This window comes from Grus americana, chromosome 2 (genome assembly GCF_028858705.1).
Source record: "Grus americana isolate bGruAme1 chromosome 2, bGruAme1.mat, whole genome shotgun sequence".
Lineage (NCBI taxonomy): Eukaryota > Metazoa > Chordata > Aves > Gruiformes > Gruidae > Grus > Grus americana.
Genome location: NC_072853.1, coordinates 585,241 through 604,317, shown reverse-complemented (window position 1 = coordinate 604,317; position 19,077 = coordinate 585,241). Strand labels below are relative to the sequence as shown.

Here is a 19,077-nt window from a genome sequence, read left to right as displayed (position 1 = left end):
GCGGCGCCCCCACCCGGCTCGGCAGGGCGCTACGGCCGCGGGGGCGGGGCGACGGGCGGACCGTCCGGTACCGGAACGCTCGGGCGCGGGGGGGCGCGTTTCCCGGCGGACCGCGCGGCGGGCGGAAGTGCGGCGGAGGCGGCGGCGGCGGCGATGGCTCTGCCCGGTGCCCCCGCCCCGGCCCCGGCCCCGGCCCCGGCGCCGCCGCCGCCGCCCACCGTGCTGATGGCGGTGCGGGCGGGTCTGGCGCGGCCCTCCCGCTGCCCGCCGCTGCCCGCAGCCGCCGCGCTCCGCCTACAGCTCAGCGTCGAACCGGAGGCCGGCGGCCAGCGCCGCTTCCGCCTCGGCCTGCGGCACCCGGAGGCGGCCGGCGCGGTGAGACCCGGGAGCCCCGGGGGTGGCCGAGGGCGGGGGGGGAGCGGAGGGGTCGGAGGCAGCGCGGTGCCGCTGCTGGCGGGGGGCAGCGGCCGGGGGGTGTGGGGGGTGTGTGGGTGTGAGAGTGAGTGTGAGAGTGAGTGTGTGTCTGTGTGTGTGAGAGTGAGTGTGTGAGTGTGTCTGTGAGTGTGTGAGTGTGTGTCTGTGTGAGAGAGTGTGTGTCTGTGTGAGAGAGAGTGTGTCTGTGTGAGAGAGAGTGTGTCTGTGTGAGAGAGTGTGTGTCTGTGTGAGAGAGAGTGTGTGTCTGTGTGAGAGAGAGTGTGTGTGTCTGTGTGTGTGTCTGTGAGTGTCTCTGTGTGTGTGTCTGTGAGTGTCTCTGTGTGTGTGTCTGTGAGTGTCTCTGTGTGTGTGTCTGTGAGTGTCTCTGTGTGTGTGTCTGTGAGTGTCTCTGTGTGTGTGTCTGTGAGTGTGTGAGTGTGTGTCTGTGAGTGTGTGAGTGTGTGTCTGTGAGTGTGTGAGTGTGTGTCTGTGAGTGTGTGAGTGTGTGTCTGTGAGTGTGTGAGTGTGTGTCTGTGTGAGAGAGAGTGTGTCTGTGTGAGAGAGAGTGTGTCTGTGTGAGAGAGAGTGTGTCTGTGTGAGAGAGAGTGTGTCTGTGTGAGAGAGAGTGTGTCTGTGTGAGAGAGTGTGTCTGTGTGAGAGAGTGTGTGTGTCTGTGTGAGAGAGTGTGTGTGTCTGTGTGAGAGAGTGTGTGTGTCTGTGTGAGAGTGTGTGTGTGTCTGTGTGAGAGTGTGTGTGTGTCTGTGTGTGAGAGAGAGTGTGTGTGTCTGTGTGTGAGAGAGAGTGTGTGTGTCTGTGTGTGTGAGAGTGTGTGTGTGTCTGTGTGTGTGAGAGTGTGTGTGTGTCTGTGTGTGTGAGAGTGTGTGTGTGTCTGTGTGTGTGAGAGAGTGTGTGTGTCTGTGTGTGTGAGAGAGTGTGTGTGTCTGTGTGTGTGAGAGTGTGTGTGTGTCTGTGTGTGTGAGAGTGTGTGTGTGTCTGTGTGTGTGAGAGAGTGTGTGTGTCTGTGTGTGTGAGAGAGTGTGTGTGTCTGTGTGTGTGAGAGAGTGTGTCAGTGTGTCCTGCCCGTCCGGTCCCGGAGCCGAAGAGCCGGCGCTGGGCTCTGCCCGGATCCTGTGCGTGGGGGCAGGGGGGGACCCTCCGGTGCGGCGGCAGCCGGGTCCCCCTCCCCGGGCAGCGTGAGGGCGCTCGGCGCAGGGCGGGTGGTCGCTCCTTCGGGGGCTCTGGGTGAGCTCCGAGGCTTCGGCGTGGGGTGTTCATGGTGCGACCCCCCCGGCATCCCCAGCTCAGGGCGGTTCTGGGGCACCGGCTGCTTTGGGTGGGCAGGGACCCCACAGCCCACCCAGTGCCACCCCTGCCATGGGCAGGGACACCCTCCACTAGCCCAGCTTGCCCAAAGCCCCATCCAACCTGGCCTTGAACCCTGCCAGGGAGCCAGGGGCAGCCACAGCTTCTCTGGGCAACCTGTGCCAGGGCCTCAGCACCCTCACAGGGAAGGATTTCTGCCTCACATCACGTAATATCAGGACACGGGTGGCTTTCTGGGCTGCACTCACACGTTGCCGGGTCGTGCTGAGCTTCTCGTCCCCCACCACCCCAAGTCCTTCTCCCCAGGGCCGCTCTCCATCCATTCCCCGCCCAGCCTGGAGTTGTGCTGGGATTGCCCCGACCCACGTGCAGGACCTTGCCCTTGGCCTTGTGGAACCGCACGAGGCTCGCTCAGACCCGCTCCTCCAGCCTGCCCGGGCCCCTGTTTCAGGAGCAGACCCGCTCCCAGCTGATTTTCCCCCAATTTGCTCAGTTCCAGGGGTGGCTCCACGTGGGCCGATTCCTTCTCCGCCACCTGACGTGCCGAGGCCGGGCTGTACCGCCAAGCCCCCTGCTCTCGCGGTGCCTCTCCTCTCCGTCCCCGCTCTGGTTTGTGCTTTGTGCCGTGCTGGAAATCTTCCCCGTCCGGGTCCCGCTCCCAGCGCCGGGGAGGTGTTGGAGGCAGCGGTGCTGCTGGCTCTGATGGGCACAGAGGGGCTGCGCGGCGGAGCGGGGGCTGCATCTCCCTGTGCCACCCTGGGAGCCAGGCCGGGGCTGGGCCAGCGGTGGGGCACGGCAGTGGTAACCGGTCACAGCGCTGCGCTTTGTGCAGCTCGAGCCCTGTCAGTGCCGTGTAAAACCCGAGCGGGAGGCGGTGGCGGTGCTGCCGCGGCGGCGTGGGCCCAGTTACGGTTCCCACCACCCTGACGCAGTGCTGGCCACTCAGGCATCACCGGGGGCACTCCTGTGGTTAGCTTGAACCTGGGTTTCGGTTTCTACTGGAGCACGGTGGAGCGGCAGCACATGTCTGGCAGAGCAGCGTGAGGTGGTGTGCGAGGCTGCGGCTCAGCCCGGGCGGCGAGCGATGTGGTGAGCGACGGGAGGAGCCAAGAGGCAGCGTGAAAGGGAAGCGCGGGCCCTGGCAGAGCTCCACGGATCCCCCTCTCCTTCCCCCCTCAAGGGCAAAGCCGTAACGCACGGCAGCGGAGCGTGGCATCGAGCCCGTTCACCCTTGGCAGCTGTGTGCCATCCGCCCCGGCCTCGCCTGGGCTGGATTCCCCTCCTGGCTCGGGTGCAGGCGGCGGCGCCGGACCGGCCCCGGGTGGTGAATGGTGTTGGACCAGCTGCTCTGCCTGGCAGCTGACCTTGAACTGCGGTGCCACGGTTCCTCTCGGCTTGCTGCGGCAGTGTTAATCCCACGGTGCGCTGCCGCCCGCCCTGGCCCCGTGTAACGGGGATCTGGGTAGCAGGCAGCTCCTGTGGGAAGGGGATCGGCTCTTGGGATGGCTGGAGGAGCCTCCGCCGGCTCCGGGAGCTGCTCAGCCCTCGAAGGGGGCTGGGAGGGAGAGGAGGGGGACAAAGCTGCGGGTCTGGTGTTCTCTCTGGTGCAGTGGAGGCCGGAGGCGAGAGGTTCCTCATCCTTGGGAGAGGTTAAACAGCCAAAACCTCTCGCCCGAGCCCTGGGCTGGTCGCTCAGCGGCTCCCGGACCCGGCGAAGGTGGAGGATGAGCCGGAGGTGCCTGTTTGGCTGCAGATGCCCGTCACCAGCCGCTGCCACCCACGTCCCTGCTGACACCCCCTGGAGCAGGAGCTGCTCTCCTGGGTGCCCCTTGGCACAACGGCGGGAGATGGCAGCTCTGGGCACCCTGCGAATCAAATCCGTGTTTTCCTGGACGTTTTCCTAATGGATTGGAGCCGGAGGCAGCAGGCAGGGGTGCGAGGCCACGGCTGGCGTGGCCGTGTGTCGGGAACAGCCGGCCCTGGCTCAGAAGGTGGTGCTGGCAAAGGTGCGTCCCCTGCTCTGCGGCCGAAAGCATTTGGTTTGATTCCTTCCCCCGGGACGTGGGTGCAGGGGACCCCCGGGAGCTGCTCTGGGGTCAGTTTTACAAAGCAAAGGGAAAGCTGCTGCCAGGGGAGCTGGGGGAGCTTTTCATCAGCTTCTCTCTTCTTTTCCCCCCATTCCTGTAATCCTGCTGCTGGGACAGGGCAGAGCAGGTCGAGCGGGACTTGGCAGGACGAGGAAACCAGCGGTTTTGCTGAACTTCCTTCCGTCATCCGGCACGGTGCAGCGCGGCGCAGCAGCGCTCGCGTGCTTCCTGCTGGCTGCCTGCTGGGGCGCGGTGGCAGGTGGCTGTGCAGAGGCCTCCCCTGCGCCCCGGCTCCTCCCGAGCTGCCATTTTACCAGAATTGGAATTGAAAGTGCCGGCGTGAAGCTGAGGCCAGTGTTGGCCAGGGCGGGGGGCAGCGGGGAGCTGGCAGAGCCTGTCTGCCGGGGGGGGACACACGGGGAGAGCTGAGCCCCGAGGTGCGTGTGGGGAAGGGTTTTCCCAAGGCTTGTGAAAGGGGAAGGGACCGGCTTCCCCCGGAGCTGGTGTCACGGAGCCCGAGTCGTCTTAGCTGCCTCCTGCGCTTTGGTTTTGAGAGAGGGGAAGGCGCGAAGGCGGGAGAAGGGGTGTGTTTAGTCATGTCTGCGCCCGGTGGAGATGGCTGCACAGTGTGGGGTGGCCGGGGATCACCCGGCAGGCGCTGGGTCGGTGCCTGTGAGCAGGTCGCAGCCCTCCGTGTTCTGCAGTGGCCGCTGCCCGGGTCGGAGGACACGAGGGGCTCGGAGGCAGCCCTGGGCGTGGAGGGTCGGCGTTTCAGGCTGGGTTTGGGGATGGAGGATTGCCCTTGGCTTGGTGTTTGTGTCCACGCTTACCTTGTGAGAGACCGTGGTGGAGGCGAGGAGAGGGACAGCCGTGTCCTCAGGTCCTGGCTTGAACGCCATGCCGGGGGGTTGCCCCCTTTGCCCGGCGCGTCTTCGTCCTGGCTGCATCGCGGCGTGACCCTCTCATCCTTCTGCTTCCCCCAGAACGTTGCCGAGTACGACCTCAAGGACGTCTCGTACAAGGTGAGGAGCCCCACGTGCCATGAGCTGATGGTCCTCGGCTCCTCGGACGAGCCCATGGTGTTCAACTTCGAGGAGGAGCGGGAGGCGCAGAAGTGGTGGACGATCGTGAGCAGCTCCCTGCGGGAGGTGCAGAAAGGTCAGTGTAGAAGCCCCCGAAGGCTGGTGGGGACCTGGGGCGTCTGCCTGCTGCCTGGAGGGGCTGCCAGGCTTTCCCCGGCCCTGGCAGCTGATGGACACGGCTGGGGCCGGTCCTGCTGTGAAATAATTTGGGCGTGCGACACCAGCCGCTCCTGGCTCCCCGAGTGCCGGGGCAGCATCTTGGCCCGTTCCTTCTCTGGGGCGTTAACTCCTGCTCACCTGGAGAAGGATGTTCGGAGGGTTCCTGCCTGTGTAGGGGCACCCGAGGGGGTGGAGGAGGCCCCGGGAGACGGGAGGAGGTGCGGGCAGTGACGTGGGAACAGGGGTGGCTGTCCCACCCCGCGTGCCGGGAGGGAGCGGCGGCCGAAGGCTTCCCGGAGGCGATGGGCTGGGCTGATGCTCTCTGAGCTGCGTCAGCCTCTGGGATGTGGAGTGAGGACGCTGTTACCTTCGCCTCAAGCGACCTTGTGTAACCCAGGGCTTCCCGCTGCCGCTTCTCCCTGCGGTGCGAGTGTGGAGCTCCCTGGGGAGGACACTCGGGGACCGTTGCCGCGGGGCGGTGGCGGTGCCCACCCTGATGTGTTCCTGTCTCTCTCAGCCTCGGACAGCACGCTGGCGTCCCAGGCATCGTCCCTGCCCGTGGCTGCCGGGGGCATCTCTGCGGAAGAGGATGCGGAGGCGGCTCTGTCCCTGGAGCTTTCCAAGAAAGGTATTTGCGAGGGGAGGTGTCTTGGCTCTTTTCGTACATTGGAGTTACTAACCCTCCGGGGGAGGCAGGCTCAGACCGGGTCCTGCTGCTCCCCCGCTGGGGCTGACAACACGCGCTTCTGTCGTGGAACCGTCGAGTCGTTGGGGCTGGAAAAGGCCCTTGAGAGGAGGGATCCAACCGCTGACCCAGCCCTGCCCAGCCCACCACTAACCCATGTCCCCAAGCACCACATCGAGGCGTCTTTGCAATCCCCCCCGGGACGGTGACTCCAGCACTGCCCTGGGCAGCCTGTTCCAGCACTTGGCAGCCCTGTGGGTGAAGGAATGTTTCCTGAGCTCCCATCTAAACCTCCCCCGGCACAACTGGAGGCCGTTTCCTCCCGTCCTGTTCCAGTTCCCCCACCAGACTTGTGCTCCAGACCCTTCCCCGCTCCGTCGCCCTTCTCTGGCCCCGCTCCAGCACCTCGATGTCCTTCTGGCAGCGAGGGGCCCAAAACCGAACCCAGTTTTTGAGGTGCGGCCCCGCCAGTGCCACTAAAGGGGACGGTCACTGCCCTGGGCCTGCTGGCCACACTGTCTCTGACACGAGCCAGGATGCTGCTGGCCACCGTGGCCACCTGTGGCACCCCAGCACTGCAGGACAGAAGCCTTGCCCGAGGGGTGGCTGGGGGCTGCGCGTCCCGGGATGTGGCTGTGGGCAGGGTGAGCCCAGCGGTGCGGGTAGGGACAGAACTGAGCTCCTGGTGGCCCCAGGAGTTTCCCTGGGTGCTCTGGGCTGCAGCTCTCCAGCAGCGTGGCTGCTCCTGCTTCAGCTGCTCGCTGCCCGTGCAGCAAGCGTGTTTCTGAGGAGCCTCGCGCACAGCTCCTGCCGCCCCTCGGCGCTGTTTCTGCGCTGATCTGAATCAGAATCACTGTTTCTAGATGTGTGGCTGTGGCACACGTGGAGTCAGGTCCCTCTGGGTGCCGACCTTGCCGGCGCCACGGATGGCAGTGGTTGTGCCATGCCCTGGGGAAGGTGCTTGCAGACCAGCTGCCGCTTTACGGTTCTCCCTCTCCATCCTGCTGCAGAGGACCTGGCGCTTCACCTCGCCCAGGCAATCGAGTACGGAGATGAGGAGGTGGCCTCGCAGTGTGCCGTGGCCCTGGCTCGCCAGCAAGCCACGCTCAGTATCCTCTTGAAGGAGTCCAACTACCCCACGGACAACATCAGGTGAGCCAACGCGAGCACACCTCGTCTTCTCCTGCATCCCTGCCCGCAGGAGCACGACCTGTCCCGGATGGAGCCGTGGGTCCCGAGCCAGGGCTCTGCCCTCCCCTGCAGGCAGCTGCCTGCTGTTCCGTGAGCTTGGGGACGTCCTGCCTGCCCAGCCAGCGCCTCCTCCCCTGCAGCTCTGCCCTTCTGCTGGGCATTTGGCTCGCTTGCCCTGGGGCTGCGTGGCCCTCGGGTCTGTCTTTTTTACATGGCTTTGCCTGTAGCGGTGACAATGCAGGACTCCGGTGTGTCTGTCCGCGGCCGGCAGAGCCAGAACAGCCTCCTGCAGCCCCTGGAGCTGAGCTGCTCTGTGAATTCCTCTGCCAGTGGTTGGGATCGGTCCTGGCAGGAGAGGGGAAACGGGCAGCTGGTGCTGGGGAAGCCACAGCTTCCCTGGAGGAATGCCGTATCCCGGGATTTGTACTTCCTCCCTAGCTCCCGGGAGGAAGGAGAGGGGGGATGCAGGGGTGGGATATCGAATGCTACCAGAGAAGCCAGGAACCCGGAGGGTGAGCCCATCTGGGCAGCAGCCGGCTTGGCTCGAGCGCAGCCGTGTCCCTCTGCAGTGCGACGGCACTGTCAGCCGCCGGGACGGCTTTCCCCTGCCTGGGGAGCCCGGGACGCCCCTCTGGCAGCACCCCCCGTCCCTGCCTGGGGACCTGCTCCAAAGAGCGCTGCCGCCTGTGGCGCAGGTTTGTAAAGAGCCTCTGGGAAGGTTAAAACACCAATTTTGTATCGAGGCAGCAGTAGCCAGGACGAGACTGGGGAGATTCACAGGTAAACGTTGGTAATTGGGAAGAGCCGTGGCTCATGACAGGGAGCTGCGGGGCAGCCTGGCCAGCGTGCTGTGCCAGGAATGCCGAAACAGTTCCCACGAGCTTCCTGAAAAGCCTTTGGAAGGAAATCAAAGTGCCGTGGAGCAGGGGGGAGCGTCCTCCTTTGGACTGGTAACCACCTGCGAGGCGGGAGACGTGGCGTAGGTATAGAGCTGTGTCTGTGGGGACGGGGCTGTCCCAGGGGACACAAATGACCCTGAAATGGTGATGAGCCGCGAGGGCTGGACTTACGGACGGGTCTTGTGGCTCCGAGCACTTGAACTCAACGCTGATAAACACCAAGGGGGGGCAGACGGGGGGATGCTGGTGGGCACACAACAGCAGGCTGCGAGGCAGCAGACCTGGAAAGACCGCAGGGTCGGCGTTGAATGAGACCCGCGGCGTTCGGAGGTGTGGGCTGAGCCTGGCCGGACGCCCGTGGTTCCCTCCCACGGGAGACAGTCCTCCACGAACTGCTCCAGCGTGGGTCCTTCCCGCGGGCTGCAGACCTTCAGGACCAGACTGCTCCAGTGTGGGGACCTCCATGGGCTGCAGGTGGAATCTCTGCTCCACCGTGGAGCTCCATGGGGGCGGATATCGGCTCCACCATGGAGCTCCAGCAGCAGGTCCATCTCGGAGCTGACTGACATCAGCTCTGTCGGACATGGAGGAAACTTCTGGCATCTTCTCGCAGAAGCCACCCCTCTATCCCCCTGTTACCAAAACCGGCCATGCAAACCCAATACAGGAGTTGTTAGGAAAAGGTGGGGGAACAACCAGGAGATTCCAGCCCTACCTGCCGGTTTTTGTCTTAATACGTGGGAATCCAGCTTAGATTTCCTGCTTGGAGGCACAAAACACCTTTTGCGAGAGGAGAGCTTAAAAGGTTCGGCCTCTGGTCTGAAGGAGAGGCAGCGGGGTGAGGGGGGTCTGCGTGCGACCGGCGTGGGAAAACATACACTAAGAGGCTCGGGAAATTAGGAAGCACCAGATTTAAAGCGGGTGAAAGGAAATACTTTTTTCTCACCGTATCTAAGAGATCATTGCCACGGCCATGTGGGAGCTGCGAGGATAAACAGGCTGGAATAGAGGATAAACAAAACGGGGGGAAGCCAGTTCCCCTGCGAGCGTTAAACGTGAGGTTCAGGGCACAGCCCTCGGCAGGGCTGGGGGTCCCTGCCCCACTTCCCTGGGGTTCCATAGACGGCTCGTGGTTGGAAACCCGGTGTTGGACCTGGCGGGACTCCCCCACGGGGCACTGCCTGCCTCGGAGCAGCGGGCCGAGCGTGTCACACTCGATGCCGAGTGGCCGTGCCGGGATGCCGCCGTAGCCCCAGTCCCGGCAGCCTTCCTCTAACGGCATCCGTCTGTTCTCCAGCATGAAGGTCGGCGTGGAGGATGCGACGTCTTCTGCAAGCATCACTCTCAGGGTCCGCGCTCACACTACAATAGCGATGCTCAAGCAGCAGGTACGCCGCAGTGCCGGTACGCCGCAGTGCCAGCCCGATGCCGGGGGCCATGTGGTGTGAGCCCCCCAGCCTGGCCGGGAGCCCCCGGGGTCCCCACAGCCCCTTTTTAAATGCTGGTGCCTGCAGTGTGGGAGCTGGGCTCTCCCACCCACCCTCTCCCTTTGCGGAGCCGGCTCGTCACCGGTTCCCCTGGCTCACCAACACGTGCCAGCGTGGCATCGGCCTTTGCCAAGCCGTGAAGCGGGGTGAGAACTTGCAGGGAAGCCGTGGCTGTGGGCTCACCTCTGAGCTTCTCCTGCTGCCCAGATCTTCCAGGATTATGGGTTCCACCCTTTGGTTCAGCGCTGGATCATCGGGCAGTGCCTGTGCGTGGACGAACGGACCGTTTCCTCCTACGGCATCCGCAGGGATGGCGATACCGCGTTCCTCTACCTGCTCTCGGCGAAGATGGCTGAGCTCACCGAGCAGCGCTACGAGGAGGACCAGGCGCAGGTCATGCTCAGCTCCACCTCCTCACACACCGACGTCGCTGGCGAAAGGCGCAAATACAACACCTTGCCCAACATGTCTCCGAAGAAAGGTCTCATTCTGTCATTCTGATATTCGGCCCGGCTTGCGGCCGCAGGGTGCCGGAGCAGGTGTAGCAGCGGGGATGGGGAGCCCGGCATCGGGGCGCTGCTGCCGCCTCTGCGGGAGCGGCTGCTGTGCCGGGGTGGGTGAGGACGTGTTGGGGGTCTCTGGGTGGTGCCTCCCTGGGCCCGAGGGCCGGGCGGTCGCTCAGGCCCTGCTGTGCTGGTGGAAAAGGCTGAGCAGCTTTTCCCGGACGGAGCAGAGCGGGGCTCTGGGACCTGATGCCCTCCCTCCTGGGAAGCCACTGCTTGCCAGCACCCTCTGTGCTGCTGAGTGTGCTCGGGAAGAGCTGTCATGGCTTTCCTGTGGGTTTTCCCGTTACTGAAAGCAGAGTGGTGAGGAGAGGTCCAGCGTCTGCCCTGGGCACTCCTCTCATCACACGTGGGGGTCCTGTGCCGTGGGCCATTGGGCTCGGTGGGACCGGGAGTGGGCTCGGTGCCGTGGGCTGGTCCCGTGCCGGTTCCCGGGCTGGTTGTAACGTCGTTCCCCGGCATCGCTCTCCAGGCTGGGGGAATGAGGCAGGCAGGAAGATGGACATCGGGGAAATCAGCCAGCACTTGGACGCGCTGCAGATCGGCGACCTTTTCAGTGCCCAGCCAAAGCCTGCTGCCGTGAGTCTGCCCTCGCCAGTGCCGGTACGTGGCCCACCATGTGCCCTCCCATCGCTGCCCCGCTCTGCCCCCCCAGTTCCTCCCTTTCTCCCAGTCTCGGGGGTGCTGGGGAAGGGTGGGTGCTCCCTCCGTGTCCTATCCCCCCCTTCCCTCTCTCCAAAGTGCTTTTCCCGGCTCCTGCATCTCCGTGTTCCTGTAGGCGGGCTGGTCGTGTCCAAAATGCACCTTCATCAACAAGCCCACGCGACCGGGCTGCGAGATGTGCAGCACAGACCGTCCCGACGACTACGTGGTCCCTGGCAGCTACAAGCCGGACGAGACGGAGCTGTGGAGGATGCAGCAGGAGCAGGAGGGGATCCTGCAGTACCAGCAGGTACGGGGGCTCGCCGCCCACCCCAGGGAGCCGCTCTGCTCCCCGCACCCCCTGCTCAAGGACAGACCCGGCATCGGCAGGGTTCAGAGGTGTCGCAGGCACACGGATCCTGCGCTGCTCCGGGAAAGGGGCTGGGAAGGAGAGGCAGGCACCCTGAGGGGCAGCACAGGGGCTGTCGCAGCCCCCTGACTCCCCCCGCCGAGGGGCAGCGCTCGGAGGTGCCGCGTCGTGCGCCTGGCGCCTGGCTGTGAGACGAGATGCCGTAGCGGCAGCGGGGATTCAACCGTGCTCGTTTGTCTGTGGCTGCGCGAAGGGCCGACGCGATCTGCGGCAGGGCAGGGGTCTGTGACCCCGTGGGCAGAGCTCGGCGGGATGCTGCACCCCGGTCTGGCAGGTCCTTCTTCTCTCGCCTAACTGCGCAGCGTGTCGTGTGGGCGGCCGCGTGCCGAGGAGCTGTCGGGCTGCGCTTTCCCCTCTGCGCTGGTGCCGTTTCCCATTTCGTAGAAACGGGGGGGGGGCTCCAATGGGAGCTCCCGCCCCCCCCCCCCAGGCTACAGCTGCGGGGGGAGCCCCGGCCCCGAGGTCGGGGTGCGCTGCGGGACGTGGGGGACTCCAGCTCAGCCACTGACCAAACCTTCTCTTCTTTCTTTTTTCTCTTGTGCCGGGATCCCGCTAGGAAAAGGGAAGGAGAGAGGATGGCTCAGCTGCGCACTGCATCCTGGGCTCGGGTTCCTTGGATGACTTCATCCACCTGTCCTCCGAATTCTGCTAGCCACCCCGTGCCTGGCCCGCCCGGACACCCCATCCTGCCCCGCCGGCCAGGGTCCGGTGCCCGCCAGGGCCCCCCAGTGCCCACCAGGACCCGGTGCCTGCCGGGCCGGTCCCCGCGTGCGCCCAGTGGCTGCCGCCGGGCCACCCCCTTGCTCAGACCCTATAGAGTTGATGCGGGAACTCTCTGCAGGAGAAGAGCCGGCAGGGCTCGGCCCCGAGCTGCCAGGGGGGACGTGCCGCTCACTCGGGGGGCTCCAGGAGCCGGGGGGAAAGGCGGTGCGGGAGCGCGAGGGTCCGAGCTCCTCAGGAGCGCAGGACCAGCTCTGTGAGCGCGGTGGCTCCCAGGTTACCGGTGTCGGCGCGCCGCTCCTCCCGCCCGTGGTGCCAGCGGGGAGGGGGTGTGTCCTGGGGTGCCTGGTGGGCTTCTCCCCGAGAGGAGCTGCGGCTCGCTGTCCCAGCCCTGGGAATTTCCCCTCCGCCTCCCCGCGCCGGCAGCAGGTCTGAGCCCCCCTGGGTAGGGACGGCGTGAGGTGAGAGTGGCCGGCCCCGTTCAGGCTTCGAGGAAGAGCTGGCGTGGCTGGGGTTGGCACCGTCGGCGCTGGTGGTGCTCAGCCTGGGACTGCTCTGGGGGTGCGGGGCCCTGTGGCACCCACGGGAGCAGGGCTGGGGGGCTGTCAGCTACGGCGCGGCCAAAGGCGTGGGGATCCCTGGTGCCAAGCACCCCTTCCTGGCTGCTGCGAGCCCTGCGCTCTCCTGTGTCCGGCACCGGGACGGGCAGAACCACTCCACCCGAACCAGCATCGGCGTGGGCCCGGCACAGCGTGCAGCCCTCGGCCGGGGTGCTCTGTGCGGTGGGTCCCTCCGGCTGCCAGAGCTGCCAGCGCCCTGGGGTGGCACGTTTGGTTGTTCCATGGTGCATTTTGCACTGGAGACCTCGTCCTGTGGCAGGGCCGGGCCAGGCTTGTCCCCATGGGGACGGGGGGGGGGGGGCGAGGACAGGACCCCGGGTTTGGCTCTGGCTCTGGGGTGAGAGCGTGTCTCCCCAAAGGGCTGTGGATGGATTCCTTCCCTCATTAAAGCCTTATCTCACCAGCGCGGCTCTGCCATCTTCTTCTGCCGGCTGCTCTGCGGTGCAGGGAGGGGGGGGGCTGCTGCTGCTTTGGGGTGTTCATGTGCTGAAACGGGCAGGCTGGAGGAGCGGGTCTGTGTGAGCCTCGTGGGCTTCAACAAGGGCAAGGTCCTGCACGTGGGTCGGGGCAATCCCAGCACAACTCCAGGCTGGGCAGGGAATGGATGGAGAGCAGCCCTGGGGAGAAGGACTTGGGGTGGTGGGGGACGAGAAGCTCAGCACGACCCGGCAACGTGTGATTGCAGCCCAGAAAGCCACCCGTGTCCTGATATTACGTGATGTGAGGCAGAAATCCTTCCCTGTGAGGGTGCTGAGGCCCTGGCCCAGGGTGCCCAGAGAAGCTGTGGCTGCCCCTGGCTCCCTGGCAGGGTTCAAGGCCAGGTTGGATGGGGCTTTGGGCAAGCTGGGCTGGTGGAGGGTGTCCCTGCCCATGGCAGGGGTGGCACTGGGTGGGCTGTGGGGTCCCTGCCCACCCAAACCCTCCCGTGAATCTGTGAAATGGAAGGCATCGGGCACTTCCCTGCAGGGTTTACACCCGAGCGGGAGCTGCTGAGCCGTCGTGAGCAGCCAGTGCCAAAGCTGGGCCTCGGTGCTGCCGTGTTCACCGGGGCAGGGCCAGCGCTGGGAGCGGAGGCTGGGGCTGGGACAGGGCAGCAGGACATGGTGGGCTCCTGGTGAAATGCTGAGCCCCGGGGGGCAGGGAGTTGTGACTGCGGCGATCGCAAAGTGCCGGCGTGATGTAAAGTGTCACTGATGCTCGAGCTCCAGCAGCCTCAGCTCCCCCCCCGGCCCCCACACACCAGGGCTGTGCTGCCTTCTGCGCCGGCCTCAGCCCCCCAGAACTGCCTGCGCTGACCCTCCGGGGACTGCTGGGACCCCGGCGGCTGCCGCGGTTTGGTACTAGGGTCCCTCGGCTGCCCGGGGAAATGCTGGGGTGCGGCTCGGTGATAGGCACCGCGTGCCTCATGGTGCTGGCTGTACCCCCTCCCTGGGGGGGGGGGGGGGGTCCCTGCAAGGCCAGCCCCCGCTCCCCGCACGCAGCCGTTCCTCCTGGCCCCGAAGCTGTGGGGCACTTGGGACGAGTGGCCCCGGTCACTTGGCTGATGGCCACAGGCCTGGCTCGGGGGGTGGCCCCGGTGCCGGGGGGGGGGCTGACTGGGGCCGTTCTCACCGGCAGGCGCTGGAGGCCGAGCGGCTGAAGAACTTCCAGCAGCTGCTGCAGCTGGAGGAGGAGGTGCTGGTGCCCAACCGGGAGGTGCTGGAGTGTCGCATCTGCTACCAGCAGGTCGCCCCGGGCGAGGGGGTGCTGCTGCGCGAGTGTCTGCACAACTTCTGCAGGTACCACCCCACGCAGCCACCGGGGTCCCACGACCCCCCCCGTCACCCAGACTGACTCCCCCCCATCACCCAACCTGCCCCCCCTGGCACCCAACCTGCCCCCTCATCACCCAACCTGCCCCCTCATCACCCAACCTGCCCCCCCATCACCCAGCGTGACCCCCCCCCCATCACCCAGCCTGCCCCCTCATCACCCAACCTGCCCCCTCATCACCCAACCTGCCCCCTCATCACCCAACATGCCCCCCCATCACCCAGCGTGACCCCCCCCATCACCCAGCCTGCCCCCTCATCACCCAACCTGCCCCCCCATCACCCAGCCTGCCCCCCCATCACCCAGCCTGCCCCCTCATCACCCAACATGCCCCCCATCACCCAGCCTGACTCCCCTTCACCCAACCTGCCCCCTCATCACCCAACCTGCCCCCTCATCACCCAACATGTCGTCCCCCCGTTCCCCCCCCCGTCACCCAGCCTGCCCCCACCCTCGGCGTGACCGGGCGCCTGTTCCCGCAGGGAGTGCCTGCGCCAGGTGATCAACTACAGCGAGGAGCCGGCGGTGGCCTGTCCCTTCCGCGACGACTCCTACGCCTGCGGCAGCCACCTCCAAGAGCGAGAGATCCGGGCGGTGAGTGTGTCCCGGGTCGGTGCCGGCGGCGCTGGGGGTCCTGGGGCCACGTCCTGACCCTGCCCGTCTCCGCAGCTGGTGTCGCCGGAGGAGTACCGGCGGTTCCTGGAGAGGAGCCTGGTGCTGGCGGAGCGGCGCAGCCAGAACAGCTTCCACTGCAAGACCACCGACTGCCGGGGCTGGTGCATCTACGAGGATTCGGTGAACGAGTTTCGCTGCCCCATCTGCCAGGCCCTCAACTGCCTGCTCTGCAAGGTGAGCCCCCCGCCCTCGGCATCGCGCCCCGGCACCGCAGAGGGGGCTCGGGGGTGGGCAGCGGCACTGAGCGGTGCCATCTCCGCACCCCCAGGCCATCCACGAAGGGAAGAACTGCCGCCAGTACCAGGACGACCTGCGGGTCCAGGCACAGAATGACGCGGCTGCCCGACAGACCAACGACATGCTGCAGGTGGGGGTCCCGGGGGGCTGGCGGGGGGCTGGAGCACGTCCCCAGGTCCCTCACAGCCACCTCTTTCCCCCCCCCCCCAGACGCTGGTGCAGATCGGGGAGGCCATGCACTGCCCCACCTGCCTCATCATCGTCCAGAAGAAAGACGGCTGCGACTGGATCCGCTGCACCGTCTGCCAGACCGAGATCTGCTGGGTGACCAAGGGGCCGCGCTGGGGGCCCGGGGTGAGCGATCCTGGGGGGCGGCAGGGACCCCCCCATCCCCGCAGGCGGGGTGAGCGATCCTGGGGGGCGGCAGGGACCCCCCCATCCCCGCAGGCGGGGTGAGCGATCCTGGGGGGCGGCAGGGACCCCCCCATCCCCGCAGGCGGGGTGAGCGATCCTGGGGGGTGGCAGGGACCCCCCCCCATCCCCGCAGGCAGGGTGAGCGATCCTGGGGGGCGGCAGGGACCCCCCCGTCCCCGCAGGCAGGGTGAGCGATCCTGGGGGGTGGCAGGGACCCCCCCCATCCCCGCAGGCAGGGTGAGCGATCCTGGGGGGCGGCAGGGACCCCCCCCATCCCTGCAGGCGGGGAGGAGATGGTTGAGCCTGCGGTGCCCTGGTGATGGCGGAGCTGCCCAGGAGCCCTGCGGTGGGCTCCCAGCCTGACCTGACCCATGTCCCCCCCAGGGGCCTGGGGACACCAGTGGCGGATGTCGCTGCAACATCAACGGACAGAAGTGCCACCCCCGGTGCCAAAACTGCCACTGACCCCCTGCCTGGCCCAGGGACAGGGAACCCACCGGAGGCAGCCGGGGTCGGGAGCGGCTCTCCTCACGCCGAGGGACGGCCCAGCCGGGGTCGGAGCTGGCACCGTGGCTGAAGCGGGGCCCAGAGGTCGCAGGGGAGAGCCAGGGCCGGCGGCTGGGGAAGGAGACGCAGGACCCGGGGTGGGGAGGTGCCGCGGACCCTGTGCTGGGGGGAGCGGGGCAGGCTGGGGGGCTCCATGGAGCTTCTGCAGGCGGCAGAGCTCCCGCGGGGGAAACGGCCCGGCGGTGCGGGGCATCCCAATAAAGCTGTTTGTGTGCCAGAGCCTCGCTGCCAGTGCTGCCACAATTCATCTCCCCGCAACGGGGGCGATGGTGACGGGCCCTTTAACGAGCCCCCGACCTGATCCTGAGGGGCTGCAGCCGGTGCCGGGAGAGCCGCGGTACAGGCAGACACCGCACCACGCTTTCCACTTGAACAACCGATTTTATTTCGGTGCCCCCAGCCCCTCGGAGCGCAGGCGCCGGCCCCCCCAGGGAGGGGGAGCAGCGGCGCCTGCGGGGGCTGAGGACGATGTTAAATAAGGAGCCGCGGTGGGGGCACACGCTGCCGGCCGCACCCCCCCGCGGCCCCGGGGCTGTGCGTGGCCCAGGCGGTGCAGTCGGGCTGGGGGGCACCCCGCTCCCCCCCTCTATTTGGGGGGCCGATAGACCATTTTCCTGCTCTTGAGCACAGACCATTTGTGGCGCTTCATGTAGTAGAGGAGGGAGATGAGGAGCCCCGAGATCATCAGCATCTGCGGGAGGAAGGAGTCAAGCCCCCCGCCCCACGGTACCACCGCCCCGAGTGCCGCACAGGGGGGTCGGGCACCATGGTGGGGGCACTGCTGCCCCCTAAATGCTCCCGCCACCCCCCCCCCGGCGCAGGCACCCACCTTCAAGCCCATCCGTTTGCGGTGATCGTGCTCCGGCTCTGCCGCCCACCGCAGGAAGGTGCAGACGTCCTTGGCGATCTGCGACATGGTGGCCGGGGTGCCTGGGGAGGGCAGGGGGGGCTGAGCACCCTGCAAACAGACACCCCCGCAGGATGGCACCGTGCCACGCCACACCGGCACCGGGCCCCTCTTACCGTCATCGAACTCCAGGATCTCGTTGTAGATGGGGGGGGCCATGCCGATGGCCTGGCCGGGGAAGTAGGGGTTGTAGTGCAGCCCCTCCCGCACCGTCACGCCGGCCGGGGGGTCGCAGTAGCCGGTGAGGAGGGAGAACACATAGTCCTCACCCCCGTGCCTGGAAGGGGGGAGCGGGGATTAGTCCTGGGGCTGCAGAGACCCCAGAGCAGCGGGTCCTCCTCCCCTGCCGAGGACTCGGCACCGGCCGCACCGACCCTCCCCATACGGCAGCGGCCCCTCACCGGGCGTTGACGATGTAGCTGAGGTCGGGGGGCAGCGCCCCGTTGTTGGCGGCTCGCGCCGCCTCAGGGTTGGGGTAGGGTTTGGGGAAGTAGTCGGAGATCTTGCCGGGACGCGTGAACATCTCCCCGTTCTCATCCGGGCCGTCCACCACCTCCACCTGCGCGGGGGGAAGAGCCCTGAGCCGGGGCGCCGCGGCACCGGGCACGGCAGGACGGCGGCAGGGGGACGCACGCTCACCTCCTGGGCCAGCGCCTTGGCCTCCGCCTCGGTGTGGGTGACGCCGATGAGGTTGCGGAAGGCCAGGTACTCCATGCTGTGGCAGGCGGAGCAGACCTGCTTGTACACCTGGAAGCCGCGCCGCAGGCTGGGAAGAAGAGGAGGAAGAGGAGGAGGAGGAGGAGGTGACGGCCCCGGCTCCCCGCCGAGGCTCCGCCGCGTCCCCGTCCCCCGTCCCGGTACCTGCCGTGGTCGAGGGCGGCCAGGGCTCCGCCGTGGCTCCAGGGGAAGCTGGGTGGGTGCATCTCCAGCTCGCCGGCCGACAGGGCCGAGCGCAGGGCCAGGGCCAGGCCCCCCCCGCCCGCCGCCAGCAGCCCCAGCGCCGACAGGGCCAGCTTCCCCCCGCGGGGCAGCCCCGAGAAGGACGAGAAGGCGGCCTGGGGGGGGGGGGGCACGGCCGTCAGGGACGGGACGGGACGGCCGCGGCCTGGGAGGGGGCACCGGGCAGGGCCGGGGGGGGATGGAGACACAGGGCGGGACCGGGGCGGGGGGGGGGGCTGGGGACACCGGGCAGGGATGGGCCGGGGGCCGCGGGGGCGATGGGGACATCGGGCAGGGCCCGGGGGAACCGGGGGGGGGGGACCGGGCAGGGATGGGGCACGCCGGGCAGGATGGGGGGGCGGGACGGGACCGGAGGCACCGGAAAGGGCTGGGCCGAGGGGGCCGCGGCCGAGGAGGCGGCACCGGGCGGGAACCAGGCGGGAACCAGGGACAGCGGGCGGGGACGGGGCACACCGGGCACACGGGGCAGGATGGGGGGACACGGGGCACACGGGGCACGCCGGGCACACGGGGCGGGATGGGGGGACACGGGGCACACGGGGCACGATGGGGGGACACGGGGCACACGGGGCACGCCGGGCACACGGGGCAGGATGGGGGGACACAGGGCGGGCCTGGCACACGGGACAGGCCGGGCAGGATGGAGGGGTGGGGGCATCGGGGGAACACGACCGGGGCCACCGGGCAGGATGGGGGGGGGACAGGGAGCGGGGTCACCCCGGCCCGGTCCCGGCCGCCCCGTTCCCCGTGGTGCCGATGGGCTCCGGGGGCCGCCCCCGCCCGGTGACCTTCACGTCGCGGCGGGACGCGGGGACCGGCCGGGGCCGGGGCCGGGCTCGGGGCCGGGTCTCACCGGGGCGGGCGCGGTCCGGGCCCGCGGCAGCAGGAGGCGGCCGTAGGGCCGCAGCGGGAGGCTCCGCACCGCCACCGCCGCCATCGCTCCGCTCCTCCCGGCAGCCGCTGCGCCGAGGTCGAGGGGACGCGCCGGCGCCCCGCCCCGGACGTAACGTACGCTCTCTGACGTCACCCGACAGCGGAAGCGACGTCACGGACGGCCTCTCGTCCCCTTGTGTTTTCCCCGCCCCCCGATCCGCAGTCGCACAAAACCGGCTCCGCTCCGTCCCGGCTCCGCCTTTATTGCAGCGCTGCGGCCCCGACCCCCCCCCCGGTACAGACCGGGCCGGGACCCCCGACCCCCCCCCC

The 19,077-nt window shown here is 67.6% G+C and overlaps 2 protein-coding genes across 2 annotated transcripts; one reads left to right on the top strand and one right to left on the bottom strand.

Moving 5' to 3' along the window:
• The first annotated feature begins 38 nt into the window (after positions 1–38).
• On the top strand, positions 39–16,041 carry SHARPIN (SHANK associated RH domain interactor). The gene is made up of 14 exons (XM_054815751.1): positions 39–375; positions 4,808–4,982; positions 5,583–5,693; positions 6,761–6,902; positions 9,138–9,228; positions 9,535–9,808; positions 10,363–10,493; positions 10,669–10,842; positions 13,920–14,080; positions 14,597–14,708; positions 14,784–14,963; positions 15,058–15,156; positions 15,237–15,380; positions 15,825–16,041. The coding sequence occupies exons 1-14, from the start codon at positions 154–156 to the stop codon at positions 15,903–15,905; spliced, it is 2,097 nt and encodes a 698-aa protein (XP_054671726.1). The 5' UTR covers positions 39–153; the 3' UTR covers positions 15,906–16,041.
• A 327-nt stretch (positions 16,042–16,368) lies between these two features.
• LOC129202703 (cytochrome c1, heme protein, mitochondrial) lies at positions 16,369–18,888 on the bottom strand. The gene is made up of 7 exons (XM_054816068.1): positions 18,728–18,888; positions 17,776–17,969; positions 17,554–17,680; positions 17,316–17,473; positions 17,031–17,191; positions 16,837–16,937; positions 16,369–16,698 (listed from the first exon to the last, which is right to left on the bottom strand). Exons 1-7 carry the CDS (start codon positions 18,809–18,811, stop codon positions 16,594–16,596), a joined length of 930 nt encoding a protein of 309 aa, XP_054672043.1. The 5' UTR covers positions 18,812–18,888; the 3' UTR covers positions 16,369–16,593.
• Positions 18,889–19,077: the final 189 nt, after the last annotated feature.

Excerpts from the sequence above, each read along its gene's own strand:
- LOC129202703 (XM_054816068.1), bottom strand. The coding sequence starts at position 18,811 with ATGGCGGCGGTGGCGGTGCGGAGCCTCCCGCTGCGGCCCTACGGCCGC. Across the intron at positions 17,970-18,727 it reads CCCGGACCGCGCCCGCCCCG|GCCGCCTTCTCGTCCTTCTC; the intron begins GTGAGACCCGGC and ends CCCCCCCCCCAG. Across the intron at positions 17,474-17,553 it reads CCAAGGCGCTGGCCCAGGAG|GTGGAGGTGGTGGACGGCCC; the intron begins GTGAGCGTGCGT and ends CCCCCCGCGCAG.
- SHARPIN (XM_054815751.1), top strand. The coding sequence starts at position 154 with ATGGCTCTGCCCGGTGCCCCCGCCCCGGCCCCGGCCCCGGCCCCGGCG. Across the intron at positions 9,809-10,362 it reads CAACATGTCTCCGAAGAAAG|GCTGGGGGAATGAGGCAGGC; the intron begins GTCTCATTCTGT and ends ATCGCTCTCCAG. Across the intron at positions 15,381-15,824 it reads GGCCGCGCTGGGGGCCCGGG|GGGCCTGGGGACACCAGTGG; the intron begins GTGAGCGATCCT and ends TGTCCCCCCCAG.